Genomic DNA, 27,565 nt, shown 5'->3' with positions numbered 1-27,565 from the left:
TTGCTGTGTTGCATCAATCATGTGACAAGCAAATCATCATTCTCATATTGAAAGTCAGGGAACGTTTTTGGTCTTTATGTTAATGAGGGCCTTCTCTCCCAAGCTGATTGATGAGTGTCCCATGACAAGGTTTACTCTTTATAACTACGACTCATTGATTTGCATTATGAATCCCCCTTGTTAGGTTCTCATTGTGTTACTTCACCTACGGTCTCAGCTTATCACTGTAAAGTGCCAACTGTCTGGGGGTCAACTGCTACTTTTTGAGCATCGGATATAGAACCTACTCTGGGACATTACCTTAACAGAATGAGAGACTGGGGCCCGTAAAAGCGTATCAGGTTAGAAGTGCTGATTTAGGATCAGGTCCTCCCTATTCATAGAATTGTATTCCGCGACCTTTTGTGAATGCAATCCCAGAGACAGAGATACCAGCAGAGTTGACTACTTTCTGCAATTAAGGCAATATCAAAACTAAGATCATTTAAGAGCAGCTACATATTAGTGTTCTGATAACAAAACAAAGGGAGGAGGTTGTGTGCTACTCCTGTTCATACCAGCTCTCTGCATCCTGTTCAACTGGATGTTGGGCTCGGCCAGAATCTCCTTGAGTGAGCGCAGCCCTCTGCGGTACCACTTCTCAGCAGTTTTGGGTCCAACCCCGAACACACTGGTGAACAGCTGGCAAGAAAACATTGATGTACACAAAATAACATGTTGTCAGATGGGATCTCTTTGGGGGGAGGAATTACTGGTATGGGTTCTGTTTAAGTCTTGCTGGCAGCATTTGTATGGTGTATAAAATTATAATTTGGCGGAAATGTACAGCAAATTAAACTATGATATCTATCACTTAAAAATAATTTCACAAGAAAATTGAAAAGAGTTGCTTTTGATCCACTTACCTTAAGTGCCTGATATCGTTCATCACTCTGTACCTCTTCAACTTTAAAGGAGCGGCCAAATATAAGGATCTCCTGTAAAACAAAATCAAATAGACGACATTACTATGTTGATTTATCCTTCCAAACTTCTGTTGTGTCCTTTGTGGTTTACATTTTTAAAAACACTTCTATAGCTTGATTGCTCTTCATTTTAGAATAGATGTATTTTTTAAATCATTTTTATTATTTAACCTTTCTTTTATCAGGGAATCATACTGAGACCAAGGTTTCTTTTATAGATAAGACCTGAAGTACAGAAATTACAGAAAATATATGCATCAAAATATAAATACAAAATGCAAGCAGAAAGAAAAACACAGTCATAAAAAACAAGCGCGTTCACCAGTAATAAGGTCCTCAATCAGCTTTCTGGATTACACCAGAGGCACCAGAACATCACATTCATCAGTAATAAGGTCCTCAATCAGCTTTCTGAATTACACCAGAGGCACCAGAACATCACATTCATCAGTAATAAGGTCCTCAATCAGCTTTCTGAATTACACCAGAGGCACCAGAACATCACATCCATCAGTAATAAGGTCCTCAATCAGCTTTCTGAATTACACCAGAGGCACCAAAACATCACATTCATCAGTAAAAAGGTCCTCGATCAGCTTTCTGAATTGCCCCAGAGGCACCAGAACATCACATCCATCAGTAATAAGGTTCTCAATCAGCTTTCTGAATTTCCCCAGAGGCACCAAAACATCACATTCATCAGTAATAAGGTCCTCAATCAGCTTTCTGAATTACACCAGAGGCACCAAAACATCACATTCATCAGTAAAAAGGTCCTCAATCAGCTTTCTGAATTGCCCCAGAGGCACCAGAACATCACATCCATCAGTAATAAGGTCCTCAATCAGCTTTCTGAATTACACCAGAGGCACCAAAACATCACATCCATCAGTAATAAGGTCCTCAATCAGCTTTCTGAATTACACCAGAGGCACCAAAACATCACATTCATCAGTAAAAAGGTCCTCAATCAGCTTTCTGAATTTCCCCAGAGGCACCAGAACATCACATCCATCAGTAATAAGGTCCTCAATCAGCTTTCTGAATTTCCCCAGAGGCACCAGAACATCACATCCATCAGTAATAAGGTTCTCAATCAGCTTTCTGAATTTCCCTCGAGGCACCAAAACATCAAATTGAACAACATTTTGAAGATCTGTAGCTTATTTTGTGGAACAGAAAACTAAAAGCTGATTTCCTAAAAGGAATTTCCAGAGTTAGCCATCCCGGAGACCAGACATGGTAACTCATAAGTCTAAATTTTAGTAGTCATTTATTAAGGTAGGTACAGTGGGAGTTTTTGTAAAAGGGCTTTAAACACGAAAACATAGCAATGTATCAACCTACGTGACATCAAAGAGGGCCAACCAACTTTCTGGTAGAGAATGCAGTGATGAGTACTAAAACACAGTCCAGGACCGATAGGAACATCGACTGAATAATCTGCTTTCTACTATTTAGCGAGAGGCAGGTCCTATTTCTATAGAAGAAGCCCATTTTTATTCTCAGCTTATTAACTAACTCATCAATATGCTTTTTAAAAAGTCAGCTTTTCATCTATCCAGATGCCCAGATATTTGTACGCAAGGACATGATCAACATGGACACCATCCAAAGATGTTTAAATCATCAAGAGTTATTTATATGAGCTTTAGATCTCGAAATATACAGTGCCTTCAGAAAGTATTCATACCCCTTGACGTATTCCACATTTTGTTGGTTTACAGCCTGAATTCAAAATGAATTAAATATTTTTTTCCCGCTCATCTACACACAATACCCCATATTGAGAAAATTAAAACATGTTTTTATAAATGTTAGCAAATGCATTGAAAATGAAATACAGAAAAATTACATTTACAGACGTATTCACACCCCTGAGTCAAAACTTTATACAATCACCTTTGGCAGCGATTACAAATGTGAGTCTTTCTGGGTGTCTCTTAAGAGCTTTCCACACATGGATTGTGCAACTTTTGCCCATCATTATAAAAAAAATTATTCAAGCTCTTTCAAATTGGTTGTTGATCGTTGCTACACAACCATTCAGGACTTGCGATAGATTTTCAAGTTGATCCTTTAGAGTCTATTGACGAACCCCATCAGATTCTGTCCACCCTTAAGAGTCTATTGACGCACCTGTGTGTCAATCTACAATGGTGTTTGTCAGACTGTGAAACATCCCGAAAATCGCTCTTCTCACGAAAACGTCTGTAGCGTCCCAACGGTTTGGGCTACAAACTATTATGACCATTCTATGGAAAGGGGAGACAAGTGTCACAGGACTCATCTGAAGGTAACCCATACAAACAAATGGAAGTATGGAGGTAGTTGTGTGCCAACAAAACTAAAGGGTTAAATACGTGTAAAAAAAAATATATATTTCCTGAGCTTTCTTATATCTCCTAGGTGTAGAATCAATCAATCAAATGTATTTATAAAGCCCATTTTACATCAGCAGATGTCACAAAGTGCTATACAGAAACCCAGCATAAAAACCCAAACAGCAAACAATGGAGATGTTGAAGTACGGTGGCTAGGAAAAACTCCCTAGAAAGGCAGGAACCGAGGAAGAAACCTAGAGAGGAACCAGGCTCTGAGGGGTGGCCATTCCTCTTCTGGCTGTGCCGAGTGGAAAGTACATGGCCATAAGAGTATATGGCCATTTAAAGCCAGATTGTTCTTCAAGATGTTCAAACATTCATAGATGACCAGCAGGGTCAAATAACAAAAACAGCAGTTGTAGAGGGTGGAACAGGTGTAAGGAGTAAATGTCAGTTGGCTTTTCATAGCTGATCATTCAGAGGTCGACCCTTCAAAACCTTATTCCTTATAATTTATTTTTTGAATGTCTTTCTTGCCATTTATGAATGTGTTATTCAATGCGTTGCTATTGGCTATAGTAGTAAAGGCCAAATTCAAACATGTTTTTATATAATGTTTTTATACTTGAAGGGGTTGTGAAATTCAAAATCAAATAGCTATATGATCCATGGTATGACCATCTTAAAGCAATTCCATATGTTAGCTTAGTACCCCCTAGTTTTTCCTCTCGGATTTTGCCTGTGCTTAGCTCCATTCCGTTTCTTTTTTATCATGAAAAACTCCCTAGTCCTTAACAATTACAAGCATACCCATAACATTATGCAGCCACCACTATGCTTGAAAATACAGAGAGTGATAAACAACGATGTGTTGTATTTTATTTGCCCCAAACATAGCACTTTGTATTCAAAACAAAAAGTTAATTAGTGCTGTGTTGCAAACAGGATGCATGTTTTGGAATATTTGTATTCTGTACAGGCTGCCTTCTTTTCACACTGTCAATTAGGTTATTATTGTGCAGTAACTACAATGTTGTTGATCTATCCTCAGTTTCTTCTACACAGTTTTAAAGTCAATATTGGCCTTATGGTGAATTCCCTGAGTGATTTCCTTCCTCTTCGGTAACTGAGTTAGGAAAGATGCCTGTATCTTTATAGTGACTGGGTGTATTGATACACCATCCAAAGAGTAATTTATTGTCACGCCCTGACCTGAGAGAGCCTTTTTATGTCTCTATTTTGGTTTGGTCAGGGTGTGATTTGGGTGGGCATTCTATGTTCTGTATTCTATGTTCTTTAGTTCTATGTTTTGGCCGTGTATGGTTCTCAATCAGGGACAGCTGTCTATCGTTGTCTCTGATTGGGAATCATACTTAGGCAGCCTTTCCCCTTTGTTATTTGTGGGAGGTTGACTTTGTTAGAGGCATTATAGCCGAAGTTAAGCTTCACGGTCGTTTCCTTGTTTTGTTGGCGACATTCATTCTATTAAAAAGGAATATGTACGCTCACAACGCTGCACTTTGGTCCACTTATTCCTTCCAGGAAGACGGCCGTGACATGAATAATGCCACCATGCTCAAAGGGATATTCAATGTCTGCTTTTTTTTTAGCCATCTACCAATATGTGCCCTCCTCTGCAAAGCATTGGACAACATCCCTGGTTTTTGTTGATGAATCTGTATTTGAAATTCACTGCTCGATTGAGGGACCTAACCGATAATTGTATGTTTGGGGTACAGAGATGATGTAGTCATTCAAAAACCATATTAAACAACATTATTATACACATAGTGAGTCCATGCAACATACTATGTGACTTTTTCAGCACATTTTTACTCCTGATCTTATTTAAGCTTGCCAAAAAAAGGGGTTGAATTCTCAAGACATATCAGCTTTTCATTTGTCATTAATTTGTAAAAATGTCCAAAAACATAATTCCACTTTGACGTCATTGCATATTGTGTGTGGTGACAGAAAACTAAATGTAATCCATTTTAAATTCAGGCTGTAACACAACAAAATGTGGAAAAAGTCAAGGGGTGTGAATACTCTGAGGGCACTGTACTTAGTTTATCCTGCATTCAAAACTAATTTCAGTTGAATTACTTTTTTCTGTAATACAATTAAGGCATACTGCAGTTATACGTACATAGCAGTATAATCAACATACAAGTGCAGTGTTGGTAATGTAAACAGTAAAAAGTACAGGGCTCAGAATTGACCCCTGCAGGACAAATGTTATTATGTCTATAAAAAAAAACATATTTAACACTATCAGTAGATACACATTGAATTCTATCTGTTAAGTTATTTTTAAACCAGTTACATGTAGCCTGATCTAGGCCAATGGAGGATACCCTCTGCATTAGCAATGAGTGATCAACTGTATTGAAGGCCTTTGACAGGTTAATTAAAAGGGCAGCACAATGGTGCCTTTTATCCATACAGTTAACCACATCATTTATACCTAGGGATGCAGCAGAGATAGTCCTACGACCTGGTGTAAAGCCCAACTGATGTACATTTAGAATATATTTCAAAAGTAGGAACGATCTTAGCTGAGAAGTAATCAAGGATTCTAATATTTTAGATAGGCAACTATTTAGAAATAGGGCAATAACTAATTAGGTCACAAGGGTCACCACCTTCCAAACCTTGGGGATAGTACGAGATATAATTGTAAGGTAAAAAGTATGGGTTAATGATACAGCAATCAGGGGGGCAGAGAGCTGAAGCAAAAAATGGATCAAGCATATCAGCCCCAGTGGATTTTTTACAACTTTAATCTTAAGCAAGTCATCTAGCACATCACAGGTAGTAAATTGTTGAAATGAAAACAAAGATTCACTAGAAGTCGGCGGGTTAACCTTCAAGTAAGCTAGAGACTGGCAGAGGGAAGAGCAATTGATTGACTGACCAGGGTCAATTAAACCACAGCTTCTCTCAAATAAAAATGCTACCGAGATAAAATGACGATTAAAAGCATCACTTATCCCATTCTTCTCAGTTATGATGCCAAAGTCAGACAGAACTTGTATGCTTCAGTGCATTTACTGTCCAACATTTTGAAGGACCACAAGCAGAGTCAGAGATAGAGCTTAAAAGTAGCTTGATAGAGATAGTAAATCTGTTTCTCAGTTGTCTAATAGATTGCCAGTACAGATTTCCTTGCTTTGGCCCAGGCGAGATTTCTTATCTCAATGAATTCAGATAGCTCTGAAGAAAACCAAAGGTTAGATCTATTTTTGACTCTGGTTAAGGGTGCCTTGAATTTTACATCACAGACAGTGTCACTAGCAAAGTACCCCCACACCATACCTCCTCCTCCATGCTTCACGGTGGGAGCCACACATGTGGAGATCATCCGTTCACTCACTCTGCGTCTCACAAAGACACAGCAGTTGGAACCAAAAAGCTCACATTTGGTCTCATCAGACCAAAGGAGAGATTTCTAATGTCCATTGCTCATGTTTCTTGGTCCAAGCAAGTCTCTTCTTATTGGTGTCATTTAGTAGTGGTTTCTTTGCAGCAATTTGACTATGAAGGCCTGATTCACGCAGTCTCCTCTGAACAGTTGATGTTGAGATATGTCTCCTACTTGAACTCTGTGAAGCATTTATTTGGGCTGCAATCTGAGGTGCAGTCAACAATGAACTTATCCTCTGCAGCAGAGGTGACTCTGGGTCTTCCTTTCCTGTGGCTGTCCTCATGAGAGCCAGTTTCATCATTGTGCTTGATGGTTTTTGCAAATGCACTTGAAGAAACTCAAAGTTCTTGAAATTTTCCAGATTAAAATAATGATGGACTGTCGTTTCTTTTTGGTTATTTGAGCTGGTCTTGCCATAATATGGACTTGGTCTTTACCAAATTGTGATATCTTCTGTATACCTCCCCTACCTTGTCACAACACAACTGTCTCAAACTCATTAAGAAGGAAAGAACTTCCACATATTGACTTTTAACAAGGCACACCTGTTAATTGAAATGCATTCTAGGTGACTACCTCATGAAGTTGGTTGAGAGAATGCCAAGAGTGTGCAAAGCTGTCATCAAGGCAAAGGGTGGCTACTTTGAAGAATCTCAAATATAAAATATATTTTGATTTACCTTTTTGGTTATTACATGATTCCAATTTTTTTATTCCATGTCTTCACTATTATTCTTTAATGTAGAAAATAGTCAAAGTAAAGAAAAACCCTGGAATGAGTAGGTGTGTCCAAACTTTTGACTGGTACTGTACTTCAATGTCTCTTTTAATCATGTTTCCAAAAGAACCAGAATGTCAATTGTGTCCATTTTAGCCCAACCCCCTAGGATATTTAAAGCCAGAGGGGGTATTCAGCTCATTCCCATAAGAGCTAACAGGCATAGCGCTTTTGCTGCAGCTATTTGTTGAGTGAGCTGAGACTTTGCCAAGGTCCCTGGCCAACCACGTGAGAGCATTTCAGACGGAGCATTCGACAGACCTACCCCAAGCTCCTGGATACAGGGGGTGGGGCGGGAACTGGGTGAGCAGTGTTGGCAGAGCTCAGTCCACCCTGATGAAGCTCTTGCCAACTGAGTGGAACTGCTGTAGGGGACCGGATTTTCTTCCGATGCTCCATTCTGGGTGTGCACAGGAGCCTTGCTGTGGTTTCTGTTGCAGGGTCGGGACTGCCATTCGGGGCAGGAGTGTTCCAGGCCTATCCTGGGGATGGGAGTAGGGGAGGGTAACCAGAACTAGCCTGTGAGAGAGGTTGTGTGGGAATTGAGGAGGGTGGTATGGAGGGTTGTGGCACTGGGAAAGCTCCAAACCCTCAGCATATGAAGGCTGATTATATGAATGATACATGTATCTCATTTGGTAGAGCATGACGCTTGTAACGGCAGGGTAGTGGGTTCCATTCCCGGGACCACCCATACATAAGAATGTATCCACGCTTGAATGTAAGTCGCTTTGGATAAAAGCATCTGCTAAATGGCTGTGTGACTGATACATGGTGTGGACTGCATCATGTGGTGCACTATCCTCAACAGTCTTTTGCCAGACCCTAGGTTGTGGTCGGTGCTGTGTAGAGCTGGGCTGAGTTGAGGTGGGCCTGGTCTGGGGCAGTGTTCCTGGCTGTTCTCCAGTCTCTGTGAAGCACCACCGGAGGCATGTCTAAAGGAGTGTCCAACTTGTCTCAGGAAGTTGTTAGCTGGTCTGCTGCTCCTATGGGGTGAGGTGGACTGGCCACCCAGAGAAACAGACTCTTTGAACAAGTGTGTATTATCATACAGTCAGTCCAGAATAAGGGTGGGATGGTAGACCGATTTTATATTGGCCATTTAGCACAATCCCGGGAGAGGCTGGCATTTAATACTTTCGATAGTGGCAGGGTGAAAATCTCTCCTCCGGGAGAAAGATGGACATTACAATCCTGGCATCTGGGAAGGTGGTAGAGAACCTCTCCACCACCCTTGAAAAGTGATGTGGCCACCTTTTTCCTGCTGAGCATGCAGGTCATTGGTTCCAGTATGCACAATGACAAGGCTCGGTGAGCCAAGCTGGGCCACTGTCAGGAGCTGCATGGGTCTGTAAGATGTGGGGCACCACAACTTAGCCACCACCCTATTTAAAAAAAAAAAGTTAATGCTCATTCATTCATTTTCCAATGGAGTCCATCATCAAAACAATGTCAGGCTTCTTCTCAAGCCTGTGGAGGATGGCAGGAGTGGGAGCAATCACAGGCCGTGAGACTGGGGTGGATGGGGTCAGCTGGGTTGGTGGATAGGTTGATTGAGTTGGCTGAATGTTTGGGTCAGTTGATGGGTCCTTGTTCAACAGTTTTGCTGGGTTCTAGGTTTTTACTGGACTCTTTAAGGACTAATTCCTGCCTTAGGTCCTGGAGATGGCTTATATTGACTTTGGTGGACAGCTCCTCTCGTATTCGGCGTACTTCCGTCCTGAGAGACTGGTTGTCCTCCTCAATGCACCTGATAGCATAATGTAACTAACACATTTCATCCCTATGCTGCCGCACCAGGCTGATCTCCTCTTCTGAAATGCTGTGATACTGCAAGTGTCACATGTAAGAGTGGCATGCTGAGATCTATGTCTCCTGCCAAAAGGGGAAGGAGAGGGACAACATCCTGGGACACAAAGGAAGTGGACGCTGTTGTAGGCAGTTTTGGTGGAGAGGCTTTGAGTTTGGTAAATGGACAAATGTATCCAGACTAGCCTCCGAAACTTGAACCATCACAGTGCCGTAATTATAATATTAATGTTAAATTTGGGGGTGGAATCAATGTGTAATTGCCTCATTGTTCAATTTTCTGACATTTTAAGTGCATTATTGGCCTTGTGAAGAGCGGTGTGCCAAGCATTGGGATCATCTGTGTAGAACAGAAGGTCTCCTTTGATTTCCTTGTTCGCTTTTAGGATGAAGTCTACCCTCAACTGTTCACATATAATAAAATAACAACACGTAAAAAAAAAAATGCAATTTAAGGAGGAGCTCTTCCTAAGTGCTGCTGCTCATGGAATTTGTTGCTAGGAGTACTTAAAGTACCCCTGTGATACTCATTTCCATTCCTATTATAGAAATAATAGCTTTGGTATAGTAAAGCATCGGATTAATTCCAGTTTTATAGCTGTAATGAAAAGCTCAGGGTGTAATTTTACACAGCTCCGACTGTTTGTTTTGAACAGGCTTTGTTCCCGGGTCTAATAGTGTTCTCATCTCCAGGGAGCACAACTCATTTGCTGGCCACATCTTAACTGTCTCCATATCACGTTTATCAAAGATGTAAAAGCAGTAGGCACCAAGGCGCTGCTTAGGGTGGAGGATGAAAACTCCAAACAACATCACAGTTATGTAATAGTAGCATCATTGGACATCTCAGAGGACACAACTATCGGAGAAGCGTTTATTTTAAAAACTTTGAGGTTGTTCTGTTGTAATTTGATGTCATCTGCTTCAACTCTGTTTCGACTGTGTGTGTGTGTGTGTGTGTGTGTGTGTGCGTGAAAAAAGACTACAAAGCAGTAGTTTGGTTTACTTTACTATTTTAACAACGAACAGCAGCTAAAGCAGAGTAGTCATTTCTGCCTTGAGTCCACTAATCAACACAGGAGGTTGGTGGCACCTTAATTGGGGAGAACAGGCTCATGGTAATATCTGGTGCGGAATCAGTGGAATGGTATCAAATACATGGTTTCCAGGTGTTCGATGAAATTCCATTTGCTCCGTTCCGGCCATTATTATGAGCCGTCCTCCCCTCAGCAGCCTCCACTGCTGCATCTCCCCACTGGTTTTCAACCCTCAAGCCAAGGCCAAACCTCATCAAGCTCAGGGATACTGCTCTGACTTACTTTCTCATTGGGGTGCGGGTACACACACACACACGCACGCACGCGCACGCACACACACACACACACACACACACACACACACACACACACACACACACACACACACACACACACACACACACACACACACCAATTGTTCATCACTACAACGGCCTCAGTGCTCGCTAAGCTACTATTTAATCTCAGTGGGTCTTTACATTTTCCCCTCTGATGTTCACTCAACAATACTCAACTCAGCGGTTGCTTACTGAGTGTCACTCCAATGTCCACGGACATGTGAAACGTTTGGGCTTCACTCTGTTTATTTTACACTGGGGGATGTGTGTGTGTGTGTGTGTGTGTGTGTGTGTGTGTGTGTGTCTGAATTTATGCAGTGGAGCTGATGTTACCTCCATGACAGCCTTGGTGTGCTCACCCAGGCAGGGGAGGCCCTGGATGGCCCCCAGACAGTGCACTGCTGATGGCAGACTCTTCAGGACTGAGGCTGCTCGCCGGAATGCCAGACATGGACCCTTACTTTCATTGAACTCAGAATTCTCCGCCAGCTCCTCCAACACATCCTAAAGAGGAGGGGAAGGGGGAGGGAGAAAAAAGAGAGAGAAATAGAGAGAGAGGAGAGAAAGAGAGAGAGGCACAATGAAAGGAGAGGGAAATATAAATATGTAAATGAGAAACAAAGATGGAAAAGGAAACACAAAATAATTGCATGTATGAGGTCAGAGAAACATAGGGAAAGGAGAGAAAATAAACCCAATTGAGATATAGTGTGAGGAAAGAGAGAGAGAGAAAGAGAGAGAGAGAAAGAGAGAGAAACAAACAGAGAGAGAGAGAAAGAGAGAGAGAGAGCAAGAGAGATGTGTCAGGTGTGCAATCACACGTCAGATGCATTGACCTGTGGTGGCAGTTAGACAGGGATCGGAGCACACAATCCCCCTCTCCCTCTCTCCTTCCCCTCTACCTCTTCCCCCGCCGCGGTAGACCCCGACACACAGGCCTCTTCCGTATGACCGCACAGCGATATTTGGGTCGGTGTGCGCCGGAGAGAAACCTGTCATTTTCCACTTGTTCACAACAGGCTCCCGAGGGGCCTGCGGTGCTGCTGTGGACTTTCCTCTCTGAAGCAACATGGTGGTCCAACGAAAGGAAAGAACAACTGTCAGGAGTTTTCAATTTTGGTTTTTTCAATAGAAGGATATTGCCAGGAGGGAGAGAGGGGGGGGTTTATGCATGAGCAGTCTCACAGGACACCGTGTTCCGGGGAAGAGAAGCTTCCTTACTCACTGAGCAGTCCCAGAGGACACCATGTTCTAGAGAAGAGAAGCTTCCGTTCTGCTCTGCATTGATATACAGTACAGTAAAGTACAGACTAATGGTAAATGTAGGGATGTATATTAGGCATATTACGCAGATAGAATAAACATAAGTAGCTGATAAAAAAATATGTAGGCAATTAATGACTTTTAATACAGAATGCAAAGCATATTGTAATAAAAATATAAAGAGTGGTGGCGGCTCATCCGTTAGGGGCAGTGCCCCACTTGTGTTTGGTCCAAAAAATAAGACAAAATATCAAAGAAAAAAACATATAAAAAGATCTTCTAAATATATATTATATATACTGAACAAAAATATAAATGCAACATATAAAGTGCTGGTCCCATGTTTCATGAGTTTGTTTACATCCCTGTTAGTGAGCATTTCTCCTTTGCCAAGATAATCCATCCACCTGACAGGTGTGGCATATCAAGAAGCTGATTAAACAGCATGATCACTACACAGGTGCACTTGTACTGTGGACAATAAAAGGCCACTTTAAAATGTGCAGTTTCGTCACACAACGCCACAGATTGGAATGCTGACTGCAGGAATGTCCACCAAAGCTGTTGCCAGAGAAGTTCATGTTCTTTTTTCTACCATAAGCCGGCTCCAACGTAGTTTTAGAGAATTTGGCAGTACGTCCAACCGGCCTCACAACTGCAGACCATGTGTAACCACGCCAGCCCAGGACCTCCACATCCGGCTTCTTCACCTGCAGGTTTGTCTGAGACCAGCCACCCGGACAGCTGATGAAACTGAGGAGTATTTCTGTCTGTAATAAAGCCCTTTTGTGAGGAAAAACTAATTATATGAAGAGTAACTCAGTAAAATGGCGACAGTAAAGCTGTCCCCATTCTACCGTATCTGATCTCATCCTCATCAGTGGCACTTTGCGAATGGCTGAATTATCCCCCCACCCCACCCACCCAGGTATTCACAAGGTGCCACTGATGAGGACGAGATCAGATAGGGTAAAATGGGGACAGTTTTACTGTAGATAATCCAACCTTTAAAACAGTGTTTCTCTTCAGTAGATCATGTTAGCAGTCGTGGCCAAGTTGGCAGGTTTCTTTTCTCCTGGTTTGGTTGAGTAGTGAGCTAGATCAGTGCAGTCACCCACAGCGTGGCCAGGCCATGGGTGATCTGTCCAGACATGCTGCTTCGGGTCAGCAGGCAAGACCTGAGCCCAGCCTGGCAGGAGACTCCACTGACCCATTTACAACACGTAGCGAGAGGATGACCTCAAACACACCGACAAGTATGCGCGCACACACACACAGGAGTTCAAACGCATGCATGCACACTCACACAACATACCAACACATACACACACACAGCTGGGCTCTGTTCACAGAGGGAGATAATGAGAGGATTGAGGCCTTAATTGAGAGGGGTGAGAGGGCAGGCTCCTGCTGTGGTGGGATACTCTGTCTGCACTGTGGCTCTGCCTGGAGAAGCTAGCTAGCTGGCTACTGTAGCAGAGGGAGCTTAGCCATAATTCATATAGAACTACCATACAGTATGGGGCAACTTTCCACTGATTATGGGGGAAAATATCTCAGCTCCAATTGTTTGGTACAGGCATCTGCAACTTATGGCATAGGTGCCACAGCTGGCATGCAAGGGTATTTGCCTTGGCACGCCAAGCAATTTTATAAAAATGTTGCATTAGTCCCAACACTGCATTCAATATATTATTACAGTCATTTACCGTTCTCAATCTCGGAGTGGACAAGTTGTTTGCAGAGCTCACAACCCATGCTACACTTATGAGAAACAAGTTTTGGTTTGTTTCCTTTTTGTCTTGGAGCACTCCATGTGAACATGTATCTGGTTCTTTGTTCTGCCATTGTTGAGTATGCGAGCATGCCTGAGCAAGCATAGAGGTACATGGCCTGCGCCCAATCTATAAAAGTGCTCATTTGGGAATGTCTGATAGTATTTCTGATTGTCTTAACTCACCACCACTAATGAGCTGCGGAGCTTCTCAAAGTAATTTTTAATTGATCTCTGTTTTTTACACCCATTGAGAATGACAATAATTCCTTCTTCATTTTATATTTTTTAAACCAAGTTTATATTTATTTTGTCATTTTTTTGTTTGGGGTGGGGGCTATACGGGTACATTATTAATTTCAAATGATACATTTATAAAACATGTACCAGCAGGCTGCCACTCAAAAGACAAATAACAGTAAGAAATGCAGAGTATTACCAATAATACATTCATCATAAATACAGTGCTTTGCAAAAGTATTCATCCCCCTTGGTGTTTTTCCTATTTTGTTGCATTACAACCTGTAATTTAAATTGATTTTTATTTGGATTTCATGTAAAGGACACACAAAATAGTCCAAATTGGTGTAGTGAAATGAAAAAAATATATATATATTTAAAAATAATAATAATAATAAAAAATTAAAAAGTGGTGTGTGCATATGTATTCACCCCCTAAATAAGATTTGGTGCAACCAATTACCTTCAGAAGTCACATAATTAGTTAAATATAGTACAGCTGTGAGCAATCTATCTGATCTGTTACATGATCTCAGTATATATACACCTGTTCTGAAAGGCCCCAGAGTCTGCAACACCACTAAGCAAGGGGCACCACCAAGCAAGCGACAACATGAAGACCAAGAAGCTCTCCAAACCGGTCAGGGACAAAGTTGTGGAGAAGTACAGATCAGGGTTGGGTTATAAAACACGGAGCACAATTTAAATCCATTATTAAAAATGGAAAGAATATGGCACCACAGCAAACCTGCCAAGAGAGGGCCACCCACCAAAACTCACGGACCAGGCAAGGAGGGCATTAATCAGAGAGGCAACAAAGAGACCAAAGATAACAGCAGAGATGGGAGTATCTGTCCATTGGACCACTTTAAGCCGTACACTCCACAGAGCTGGGCTTTAAGGAATTGTGGCCAGAAAAAAGCCATTGCTTAAAGAAAAAAATAAGCAAACATGTTTGGTGTTCACCAAAATGCATGTGGGAGACTCCCCAAACATATGGAAGAAGGTACTCTGGTCAGATGAGACTCAAATTGAGCTTTTTGGCCATCAAGGAAACCCAACACCTCTCATCTCCCCAAGAACACCATCCTCACAGTGAAGCATGGTGGTGGCAACATCATGCTGTGGGGATGTTTTTCATCGGCAGGGACTGGGAAACTGGTCAGAATTGAAGGAATGGTGGATGCCGCTAAATACAGGGGAATTATTGAGAGAAACCTGTTTCAGTCTTCCAGAGATTGGAGACTGGGACAGAGGTTCACCTTCCAGCAGGGCAATATCTTTAAGCATACTGCTAAAGCAACACTCGAGTGGTTTAAGGGGAAACATTTGAATATTTTGGAATGGCCTGGTCAAAGCCCAGACCTCAATCCAATTGAGAATCTGTGGTATGACTTAAAGATTGCTGTACACCAGAGGAACCCATCCAACTTAAAGGAGCTGAAGCAGTTTTGCCTTGAAGAATGGGCAAAAATCCCAGTGGCTAGATGTGCCAAGCTTATAGAGACATACCACAAGAGACTTGCAGATGTAATTGCTGCAAAAGGTGGCTCTACAAAGTATAGAGTTTGTGGAGGTGAATAGTTATGCACGCTGAAGTTTTCCATTTTTTTGTCTTATTTCTTGTTTGTTTCACAATAAAAAAATATTTTGTATCTTCAAAAAAAGAATAGGAGTCACTCTCTTTTCAATTAGTTTTCTATGGGGATCTAGATTTCTGTGGCACTTGCTTGCAGTTCCAATCGCTTCCACTAGATGTCAACAGTCTTTAGAAATTGGTTGACGTTTTTCCTTTGAGAAATGAAGAAGTAGGGCAGTTCAGAACGAGGGTCGAGTGAAGTGTACTGTTTGTTGTTTTCGTCCTGTATTGAACACAGCTTATCCCGTCTTAAATTGTATTGATTATTTACGTTAACAAATACCTAAAATTGTATTAGCAAAGTTGTTTGAAATGTTTGGAACAAGTTTACAGGTAACTTATTTGATGTAGTCATGTTGCGCGAGTTGGAACCAGTGTTTTTCTGAATCAAACGCGACAAATAAATTGACATTTTGGAGATATAAAGACAGAATTAATCGAACAAAAGGACCATTTGTGATATTTATGGGACATATTGGATTGCCAACAAAAGAAGATCTTCAAATGTAAGGCATGAATTATATCGTTATTTCTGCGTTTTGTGTCGCGCCTGGCGGGTTGAAATATGAATGTCATGTGTTTGTTTGGTGGGGTGTTATCCTGAGATAATCGCATGGTTTGCTTTCGCCGTAAAGCCTTTTTGAAATCTGACATTTTTGACACATTGGCTGGATTAACAACAAGTGTAGATTTAATTTGGTGTATTGCATGTGTGATTTCATGAAAGTTTAATATTTCTAGTTTCACCGGATGTTGTCGAGGGGTTCCGCTAGCGGAACGTCTAGACATAACAAGTTAAACAAATCTACTTTAAAGAAAGGTATACTCCTCACGCACATGGTTATTGGATAAAAAAGAAGGCACATGTACCATGTCAGACAGAGTTGAAATGTATTACATTTTGACTTTGCATCCCAATATTACAATTACAATATTACAATTTCTATACGTCACAGAAGACATAGAAAATATGAAACATAACAACTGTTTGACATAGAAACACCAGATTTTCATCGTTTAAAAAAAAAATCTTTCAAAATTATGAAATTAAGAAAAATATGAATTCCATTCCACCCATGAGGCCAAAGAGAGCGCTTTTGGTCGTTGACTGCAGGAAAGGGCTACAGCAACTGGGATATTATTCCATCTACTGAGGTCAGCGTTAATTTATTTGAGTGTGCCGTTAATGTTTCTGGCAATAATTTTATCTAAGTATGGACATATCTACTCACAAGTATTTAAAATGTGAAATGATTGGGATTCCATAAATAGAGATGGAGTCCTCCATCGGGGTCTTGAGAGGCAGTTGGGCTGATTTGGTTAGATTTATTTTATAACTTGAGATGAAGCTGAATTCATTTATGAACTTCAATGCGTTTGGGAGTGATTGAAAAATATTGTCTCAATATAATAAAATATTGTATATAAATATCTACTGCTGCTAGTGATTCTGAAGGTAGCAGAGCAGATATTGTCAGCCCTTTCCTGCATTCAATGACCATAAGTGCCCGCTTTGGCCTCATGGGTGGAATGTTATTAATATATTTCATAATTTCATAATAATAAATACAGGATTTATTTTTACGACGAAAATCCGGTGTTTCTATGTCAAACAGTTGTGTTAAATTTCAGTCTTCTATGATGTATATAAAGTGTAATATTGGGATACTAACTCAAAATTGAATACATTTCAACTCTATATCTGACATGGTATAGGTATCTTCTTTTTTTAAGCCCATAACCATGTGTGTGAGGTGTATACTTTGTTTCAAAGTAGATTTGTTTAAGACTTCCAGGAACCACTCTGTGTGACCCTGATTTAGCCCACTGCAGTAAAAAGTTAATGAAATTGGAGCCAATTCCCATATGTTCCAAGACAAACCAGAGATATGACCATTCTAGTCTATCAAAAGCTTTTTCTGCATCGAGAGATAGTACAGCACAAGGAGCTGTTGTTTCTGATGAAGAATTGAAGATATGTAATAGCCTACGGAGGTTATCTGAGGAGAAAGTTTTTTAACAAACCTGCTTTGGTCCGTGTGGACCAATTTTGGTCTCAAGATGGGACAATAACCTTTTGGAAAACAGTTTAATATTTGTGTTTATCAAATATAGGGGTGATAGTGAGAACACTGGGTGGCATCCTTATAATTTCTAAATAAAAGCTAAATTAGTCATATATTCACATCTCTCTCAAAGGAACCTTTGTGAACAGCTGTGTTAATCATTTCGACTAATAGTGGACCTAATTGATTCTAAACTTTAAATAGACCTCAGGAAAAATACCATCCCATCCAGGTTATTTCCATTTATTCATGATATCCAATGCCCCTTTGAGTTCATTAAGAGAGATTTGGACTTCCTCTGTTGAGAAAGGACTTTGCCAAGCTTGGTGTGGATTTACAATCAGAGGTGTACAGTTCTTTATAGAAGTTAAGTTCTGTCTTGACTTTGGAAAGAATAATAACTACCTGGTCTGAAAAGAGTGTTTGTAGAGAACACTCTTTTAAATGTTGTTAACTGCATAGTTAACAACATTTCCAATTATGATATCTTCTTTAGTAGTGATCTATTCAACTCACATGCAAATGCAGTTGCATAATGTTTTTATAAAACCTTTGGTAGAATCAACTGAATTTCTATAGATCATTATGAATTAGGGAGTTGAATGTCAAATTGATCATAGGGTGTAGGATTTTGTAGTAATGAAACGTTGAAATTGCATCTTGTGGCTCTTTGAGCACATTCTAAGATTTGCCGTTTGCAGTAGTAGTTGTGGTTGCCAGGTGTCACATTTTTATTTTCTCCGGCTATAATGATGCCAGAAGAGAGGGCTGCCATTTTATAGGCTCCCAACCAACATTGTTTGTAACTAACTTTGTACATAATGTTGCTGCTACCTTCTCTTATGACCGAAAAGAGATTCTGGACATCAGTACAGTGATTACTCACCTCGAACTAGACAAAGATATTTTCTTTAATGAGTCCGACGCGAAGGATATACTGCTTTGTCGGGACAAGGCTCAAATCCCCTTCATCAGCATGAAGAAAATATGGAGAAAAGGGGGGGATGAGGGCGGGGTGCCGTGTAAGAATTTGCAGACGAATAAGTAAACCAAAACTACCCTCAGTATTATTGGCCAATGTGCAATCATTGGGAAAAAAACTGGACGATCTACGGTTAAGACTATCCTACCAACGGGACATTAAAAACTGTAATATCTTATGATTCACAGAGACTTGGATGAATGATGACACAGATAATATAGAGCTGGCTGGTTCATTTCCTAATTTCTACCAGCATGTCACATGTGCAACCAGAGGAAAAAAACTCTAGACCACATTTACTCCACACACAGAGATGCATACAAAGCTCTCCCTAGCCCTCCATTTGACAAATCTGACCATAATTCTATCCTCCTGATTCCTGTTTACAAGCAAAAACTAAAGCAGGAGGTACCAGTAACTCGCTCAATACGGAAGTGGTCAGATGACGCGGATGCTACGCTACGGGACTGTTTTGCTAGCACAGACTGGAATATGTTCCGGGATTCATCCAATGACATTGAGGAGTATACCACTTCAGTCACCGGCTTCATCAATAAGTGCATCGACTACGTCGTCCTCACAGTGACTGTAACGTGCATTTCCCAACCAGAAGCCATGGATTACAGGTAACATCTTCACCGAGCTAAAGGCCAGAGCTGCCGCCTTCAAGGAGCGGGACACTAATCCAGACGCTTATAAGAAATCCTGCTATGCCTTCAGACAAACCATCAAACAGGCAAAGCATCAGTACAGGACTAAGATTGAACCAGATGTTCCAGACAACTGTGTGATCACGATCTTCATAGCTGATGTGAGCAAGGCCTTTAAAAAAGGTCAACATTCACAAAGCCGCAGGGCAAGACAGATTACCAGGACAAGTACTCAAGGCATGTGCTGGCAAGTGGCAACTGGCAAGTGTCTGCACTGACATTTTCAACCTATCCCTGACCAAGTCTGTAATACCAACATGTTTCAAACAGACCACCATAGTCCCTGTGCCCAAGAAAGCGAAGGTAACCTGCCTAAATTATTACCACCCCGTAGCACTCACGTCGGTAGCCATGAAGTGCTTTGAAAGGCTGGTCATGGCTCACATCAACACTATCACTATCATAAAAACCCTATGCCCACTCCAATTTGCACACCGCCCCAACAGATCCACAGATGATGCAATCTCTATTGCACTCCACACTGCCTTTTCACACCTGGACAAAGGGAAGACCTATGTGAGAATGCTGTTCATTGACAACAGCTCAGAGTTCAACACCATAACGCCCACAAAGATCATCGCTAAGCTAAGGACCCTGGGACTAAACACCTCCCTCTGCAACTGGATCCTGAACATCCTGACGGGCCGCCCCCAAGTGGTAAGGGTAGGCAACAACACATCTGCCACGCTGATCCTCAACATTGTGGCCCCTCAGGGGTGCATGCTTAGTCCCCTCCTGTACTCCCTGTTCACCCATGACTGGGTAGCCAAGCACGACTCCAACACCATCATTAAGTTTGCTGACGGCACAACAGCGGTAGGCCTGATCACCGACAGCGATGAGACAGCCGATAGGGAGGAGGTCAGAGACCTGTCAGTGTGGTGCCAGGACAACAACCTCTCTCTCAATGTGTTGTATTTGGCACATGTAACATATAACATTTTAATTGATTTGATTAAAGAAAATGGTGTAGATTATAGTATGAAATCCATTTGTGAGAATGTTTTATGCCTGTTTGAGTAGAAAGTGTACTCTTTTGCTTTAGGATTATTGACTCGCAAGGCATCAAGGTTGAGGTTGTAATCAAATATCATATTCTGGAGAGCCTTGGTTGTATGTGGATTGTAGTTGATCTTATTAGATTTGTCTCACATGTCCAAAATGGCATTCATGTCTGTCCCAATAACCAGATGGAATTCAGTTCATTCTATCTGTTACAGAATCCCCCTTCCGAGGGCGCTGTGGGACTCATTTCCAGTGTGTGTGTTGTTGTTTATATCTCGCAGTCTAGCTCTCCCTCATGTGAGAGAAATCGATCACCCCCAGCTCGTGGTTTCAGCCAATCAGACTCTCCCCATGCACTCCACACTCTGTCCATGCACCGATCACACATTATCTGATTAGTCAGATGCTCATAGCTAGCCCTGCACAGGCCAGATAGGCCCATTGCATGCTCCTGCAAAGGTATAAATATTGCCCTGAGCCTGACAGTGTTATCATGGGTGGAGTTATATGCATGGGATGCGTGAACACAAAGTAAGTTGTAGTTGCTGTTTAACTTGGCTTTGTATGCATTTTTAAGTTGTCATAGTAATTGTTATATTATGTTGTGTATGTTTGCTGTCTCCTTTACTTGTAGCTCAGCTTTAGGTAACTTACCGTCATGTAAATACAGTCCTTTCTCACACTGCCGTTGTTTATTCCTTGTTAGCAAAACAATGCTAGTCATTAGCCTACTCTACTATGTAATGTATGCTTAGATACAGTCCTTAGGTACGGTCCTTGTTATCGAGTATAGCTCTGTAATAGCCTAGTGTTTATTGCTGCAGTGTATTATCATATGTTGCCATTATAGTTCTATGCCATTACATGACATGGGTATAGCTCATTCATGTCCATTCACTACTCTGCTCTGCCAACACCAAAGAGATTTGACCAACATACAGCCTACAAGGAGGAGGTGAGGGCCCTGGCGGAGTGGTGCCAAGAAAATAACCTCTCCCTCAACCTCTCCCTCGACCGTGGACTGCAAGAGACAGCAGAGAGAGCACACCCCCCATCCACATCGACGAGGCCGCAGTGGAGAAGGTGAAAAGTTTCGAGTTCATTGGCGTACACATCGATCTGAAATGCTCCGCCCACACAGAGTGTGGTGAAGAAGGCACAACAGCGCCTCGTCGACCTCAGGAGGCTGAAGAAATGTGTCTTATCCCTGCACCTTAGAGGCTGCTGCCCTATCTACATAGAGATGGAACACTGGTCACTTGGATAATGTTTGCATACTGTTTTACCTATTGCATATGTATACTGTACGCTGTACTCTAGTCAATATTCTGTACATATGCTATTCTACCCATGCATTCTTCAGGTATACTATGTACTGTATTCTATCCACATACTGTCCATAATGTCTGTACATCACACCACATATTTATACTCCAGACACCGACATTGCTCGTCTAAATATTTATATTTTTTCTTTTACTTTTAGATTTGTATGTATTGTTGTGCATTGTTAGATATTACTGCACTGTTGGAGCTAAGAACACAAGCATTTTGTCTCACCCACAATAACATCTGCTACACACGTGTATGCGACCATAAAAGGGTACTTGATTTGTAGCCTGTATGTGAATATTCATTGTACCTTTGAGAAGTATCCCTATGTACATTCCCATTTCCATCCCAATATTCATTTTCTCCTCCGTGTCAACAACGTTTCTGTGTGTTAACTCTTGGGATGCTTTCCCCTCTAACAGGGGGTGGTGTCATTGAGTCATAAACCAGTCAAATCCGTAAAGCCAGGTCGGTTCCTTTCACACAAAAAAAAACGTGATATTCAGAGAATAACGGAGCGTACACATTAATAAAAGGCCATTTTCTTTCCGTTATGTATGCATTAAAGGAAAGTGATTCTGCCTTCTTGGTCTTAGTGCAAAGAAAGTGTTGATGTAGTTAGACCGGATAGCCATTTGATGAGCTATTTAGCGGTCTTGTTTAGCAGTCTTATGGCTTGGATGTAGAAGCTGTTCAGGGTCCTGTTGTTTCCAGACTTTGTGCACTGGTACAGCTTGCCATGTGGTAGCAGAGAGAGCAATCTAAGGCTTGGGTGGATGGAGTCTGATAATTGTTTGGGCCTTCCTATAACACCGCCTGGTGTAGAGGTACTGGATGGCACGGCGCTTGGCCCCAGTCAGCCTCCTGAGGGAGAAGGGGCATTGCCGTGCCTTCTTCACGACAGTTCTGGTGTGAGAGGACCATGTTAAGTCCTCAGTGATGTGGACAGAGGAACTTGAAGCTCTTGGCCCTCTCCACTGCGGCCCCATCGATGTGGATGGGGGTGTGCACCCCCCTCTGTTTCCTGTAGCTCATGAAAGGCCCGAAAAATTGCCTTCAGCCACCTGAGACATGCACTGTTCTCCATGCTCCCATCCTGCAGGTGGTACCGGTGCATGAAGGCTCAGACAATGACTCCTAAACAGCTTCTATCACCCTGGCCTTAACTGTTAAATGGCGAACAACTACTGGTCTCCCTCTCCCACAGACTATCCACACTAAGTATACCCATCCACAGGTCTCCACCCACCCAGACACAACCTACATGGCTGCTAAAATGATTATTGATGAGATGTATTACTCCATTACGTTGCTGTCCATTATTATTGATAGCCATTACCACTATTTATTTATACTACTGCTGGTCACTATTACTCCTGTTTACATGTATATTCTACTACCAGTCACATTTAATGTATAAACCCACCTCAACCACTCCAGTACCCCTGCACATTGAATAATGTACTGGCACTGACCTGGATATACTTCTCGTGTTTCTTTAACTCACATTGTAGTTTGTGTCATTTTTATTTGTATATTTTATTCTATTTTCTATTATTATCTATATTATCATTATCACTGCATTGTTCGCAAAGAGCTCTTAAGGTAAGAATTTCACTCTACAGTTTTACACCTTGTCAAGTTGGTACGAAGGATCAGGAGACAGGTGCAGGAATACGTAATCGTTTTTTTAATTCATCCCAAAATACGGTGTGCCGTGTAAAGGCATGGGGGCGAAGACCAAACAAACACATAACAAAACACAGGGTAGAATCCCAAAACAAAAGAGCGAGGAGTACCTTGAATAAATAACACACACGCACAATGATTAACGCATGGGATGAGACCCATAATCATCTGTGCAATCCACAAGGGGACGAGAGCCCAAAACACCCAGCACAGGTACTCACACGCACCAACGGACATTGTAACAATAATCGACAAGACCATGGTGAACAAGGGGCACAAAAATAAAAATACAATCAGTGGGAATAGGGGCCAGGTGTGCACAATGATTCTAGTAGAATCACTTAAAGGAATGTAGACCTACAGAGTGGTTTTCCCACCGGCTCATGCTAAAATATTTGCTCTGTTTGTCCACTAGAAGCACTGTACAGTAACATAAGACTTCAGAGCACCATACTCACCAACTCATACTAACAGCTTACAGTAGGTCCTTTTGTCAGCTACATCTAATTGACATTTCACTGCCGTCTCACCTTAGTCTCACCTAGAGCTCGAGGAGACAGATGGCTCTGTGCTGAGTCGCTACCAGCAGAGTCGTACAGAGACTGTGCTGCAGTCAGCGGGCTCCTAAAGCGCCCGACCTGCTCCTGAACCAACCTGAACAGATGAGCAGCACCAACACACCCTGGCCCTCTCATCTCCCTTGGAGGCCAGTCTGTCAGCTGTCAGGTTTCCTACCTCCAGCACAGAGCCAACGCTGGGGAGGACAGGCAAATTTGCTTTGGTCTAATTAATGAAAAGTAAAGGCTGGAGGGAGAGTTAGTTCATGCAGAGTTGATGTAGCATCCCAGTTTACCACCCAGCACTGTCTTCAATGTGTCTGAGAGGCCAAGAGTCTGTCGAGGCCAAAATAGAAAGAGCCCATAGTGAGGACTGGTTGTAATTCAGTCAGACTGCTGTTTGGTACCTGCTATGTTTGTGTAAGTTGCACCTACACAGGGTGATGCAGTTGAAGATCAGTCAAGCACACTGACTGCCTTCATGCTGCTATCGACATGCTGGACAATCACCAGAGGCCGTATGATGAAAGGAAACAAAATCAAAGACCTTTAGCCCTTTATCTCTTCCTCTCTCTACCTCGATTCCTCTCCTCTCATTAGTAAGAGGCCAGTGTGTGTGTGTGTGTGTGGGTGTGTGTGTGTTTGTGTAGCGATGTCTGTGTTGCCATCAGTTTGAAAGTCGTTAATGTAGCATGTCAATCAACCGGGACACACATGTCAATATTTGGATCAGTGTGTGGCAGGCTGGGAGTAGAATGATGACTGAGGAAGAGTGACTGAATGATGGAGATGAGGGGTAGGCTAGACCTGAATGAACAGGAGAGGAGATTCTGTGTGTGGGCGTGTGCACAAGCGTGTATGTGTGTGAGAGAGAGAGTAAATTACAGTACAGCAACATAGGCAGTGAGATAAATTTGACCCCAATAACTACCGTGGGATATGCAGAAACCTTGGGAAAATCCTCAGCATTATCATTAACCTACACGGGATCGGTGTCCCTATACCGGGACGGTTGTTGCTAACGTGCACTAATGTGACTATGATGACGTTGTAAGTAACAGCCAACTTTCCAGGACATAGACATGTCTTATATGTGCAGAAAGCTTAAAAGCTTGTGTTAATCTAACTGCACTGTACAATTTACAGTAGCTATTACAGTGAGAAAAGACCATGCTATTGTTTGAGGCGAGTGCACACCAACAAAAACATTTTATCATGGCAACTGGTTTGACACATTCACCTCTGGTAAATAATGTACTTACGTTCAGTAATCTGTGGGTCCCAGAGATAAGCATACTTTTGTTTGATAAATCCATTTTATATTCAAATTTGGGAACTGGGTTCTACAGTTTGAACCCCTGCTGTTTCATGCTTTTTTGACTTCAAATAAGATTTTGACTAAATTTGGCATGAGGGTCTGCGATACAAATTGATGGAAAGTGGTGTTGGGGGAAAAAACATACAACGAAATAAAATCCATGTACGCAAACAAAAAGCTTTAAGCCCCACCCTCTTCAATATACACTGCTCAAAAAAATAAAGGGAACACTTAAACAACACAATGTAACTCCAAGTCAATCACACTTCTGTGAAATCAAACTGTCCACTTAGGAAGCAACACTGATTGACAATACATTTCACATGCTGTTGTGCAAATGGAATAGACAACAGGTGGAAATTATAGGCAATTAGCAAGACACCCCTAATAATGGAGTGGTTCTGTAGGTGATAACCACAGACCACTTCTCAGTTCCTATGCTTCCTGGCTGATGTTTTGGTCACTTTTGAATGCTGGCGGTGCTTTCACTCTAGTGGTAGCATGAGACGGAGTCTGCAACCCACACAAGTGGCTCAGGTAGTGCAGCTCATCCAGGATGGCACATCAATGCGAGCTGTGGAAAGAAGGTTTGCTGTGTCTGTCAGCGTAGTGTCCAGAGCATGGAGGCGATACCAGGAGACAGGCCAGTACATCAGGAGACGTGGAGGAGGCCATAGGAGGGCAACAACCCAGCAGCAGGACCGCTACCCCCGCCTTTGTGCAAGGAGGAGCAGGAGGAGCACTGCCAGAGCCCTGCAAAATGACCTCCAGCAGGCCACAAATGTGCATGTGTCTGCTCAAACGGTCAGAAACAGACTCCCTGATGGTGGTATGAGGGGCCGACGTCCACAGGTGGGGGTTGTGCTTACAGCCCAACACCGTGCAGGACGTTTGGCATTTGCCAGAGAACACCAAGATTGGCAAATTCGCCACTGGCGCCCTGTGCTCTTCACAGATGAAAGCAGGTTCACACTGAGCACATGTGACAGACGTGAAAGTCTGGAGACGCCGTGGAGAACGTTCTGCTGCCTGCAACGTCCTCCAGCATGATCGGTTTGGCGATGGGTCAGTCATGGTGTGGGGTGGCATTTCTTTGGGGGGCCACACAGCCCTCCATGTGCTCGCCAGAGGTAGCCTGACTGCCGTTAGGTACCGAGATGAGATCCTCAGACCCCTTGTGAGACCATATGCTGGTGCGGTTGGCCCTGGGTTCCTCCTAATGCAAGACAATGCTAGACCTCATGTTGCTGGAGTGTGTCAGCAGTTCCTGCAAGAGGAAGGCATTGATGCTATGGACTGGCCCGCCCGTTCCCCAGACCTGAATCCAATTGAGCACATCTGGGACATCATGTCTCGCTCCATCCACCATTGCACCACAGACTGTCCAGGAGTTGGCGGATGCTTTAGTCCAGGTCTGGGAGAAGATCCCTCAGGAGACCATCCGTCACCTCATCAGGAGCATGACCAGGTGTTGTAAGGAGGTCATACAGGCACGTGGAGGCCACACACACTACTGAGCCTCATTTTGACTTGTTTTAAGGACATTACATCAAAGTTGGATCAGCCTGTAGTGTGGTTTTCCACTTTCATTTTGAGTGTGACTCCAAATCCAGTCCTCCATGGGTTGATAAATTTGATTTCCATTGATAATTTTTGTGTGATTTTGTTGTCAGCACATTCAACTATGTAAAGAAAAAAGTATTTAATAAGAATATTTCATTCATTCAGATCAAGGATGTGTTATTTTAGTGTTCCCTTTATTTTTTTGAGCAGTGTATATATCAACAAATTGGCAAGGACAAAAATATGTACTATTTGCTGATGATTTGGTGCTTCTGTTCCCAACCAAGGAAGGCCTACAGCAGCACCTAGATCTTCTGCACAGATTCTGTCAGACCAGGGGCCGGACAGTAAATCTCAGTTAGATAAAAATAATGGCGTTCAAAAAAAGGTCCAGTTGCCAGGTCCACAAATACAAATTCCATCTAGACACTGTTGTCCTAGAGCACACAAAAAAAACATACAAACATCGGCCTAAACATCAGCGCCACAGGTAACTTTCACAAAGCTGTGAACGATCTGAGAGACAAGGCAAGAAGGCCCTTCTATGCCATCAAAGGAACATAACATTTGACATACCAATTAGGGTTTGGAAAAAAATACTTGAATCAGTTATAGAACCCATGGCTTATGGCTATGAGGTCTGGGGTCCGCTCACCATCCAAGAATTCACAAAACGGGACAAACACCAAATTGAGACTCTGCATGAAGAATTATCCTAAGCAAGCTGGTCCTGGGGCTCTGTTCACAAA

General features: G+C 42.2%; 1 protein-coding gene across 1 annotated transcript in view; it reads right to left on the bottom strand.

The window, feature by feature from the left end:
* Positions 1 to 27,565, bottom strand: part of LOC112253405 (DNA nucleotidylexotransferase-like) — a 142,248-nt gene that overhangs the window by 87,257 nt on the left and 27,426 nt on the right. The window contains exons 4-6 of the mRNA XM_024425384.2: positions 11,012 to 11,182; positions 906 to 977; positions 558 to 681 (exon numbers count right to left, since the gene is read on the bottom strand). Coding sequence (XP_024281152.1) covers positions 558 to 681; positions 906 to 977; positions 11,012 to 11,182 — 367 coding nt within the window. The remainder of the gene's footprint in view (positions 1 to 557; positions 682 to 905; positions 978 to 11,011; positions 11,183 to 27,565) is intronic.

Source organism: Oncorhynchus tshawytscha, linkage group LG06 (genome assembly GCF_018296145.1).
Source record: "Oncorhynchus tshawytscha isolate Ot180627B linkage group LG06, Otsh_v2.0, whole genome shotgun sequence".
Lineage (NCBI taxonomy): Eukaryota > Metazoa > Chordata > Actinopteri > Salmoniformes > Salmonidae > Oncorhynchus > Oncorhynchus tshawytscha.
The sequence above is the reverse complement of the archived record's forward strand: the minus strand, read 5'-3'. Positions and strand labels throughout refer to the sequence as shown.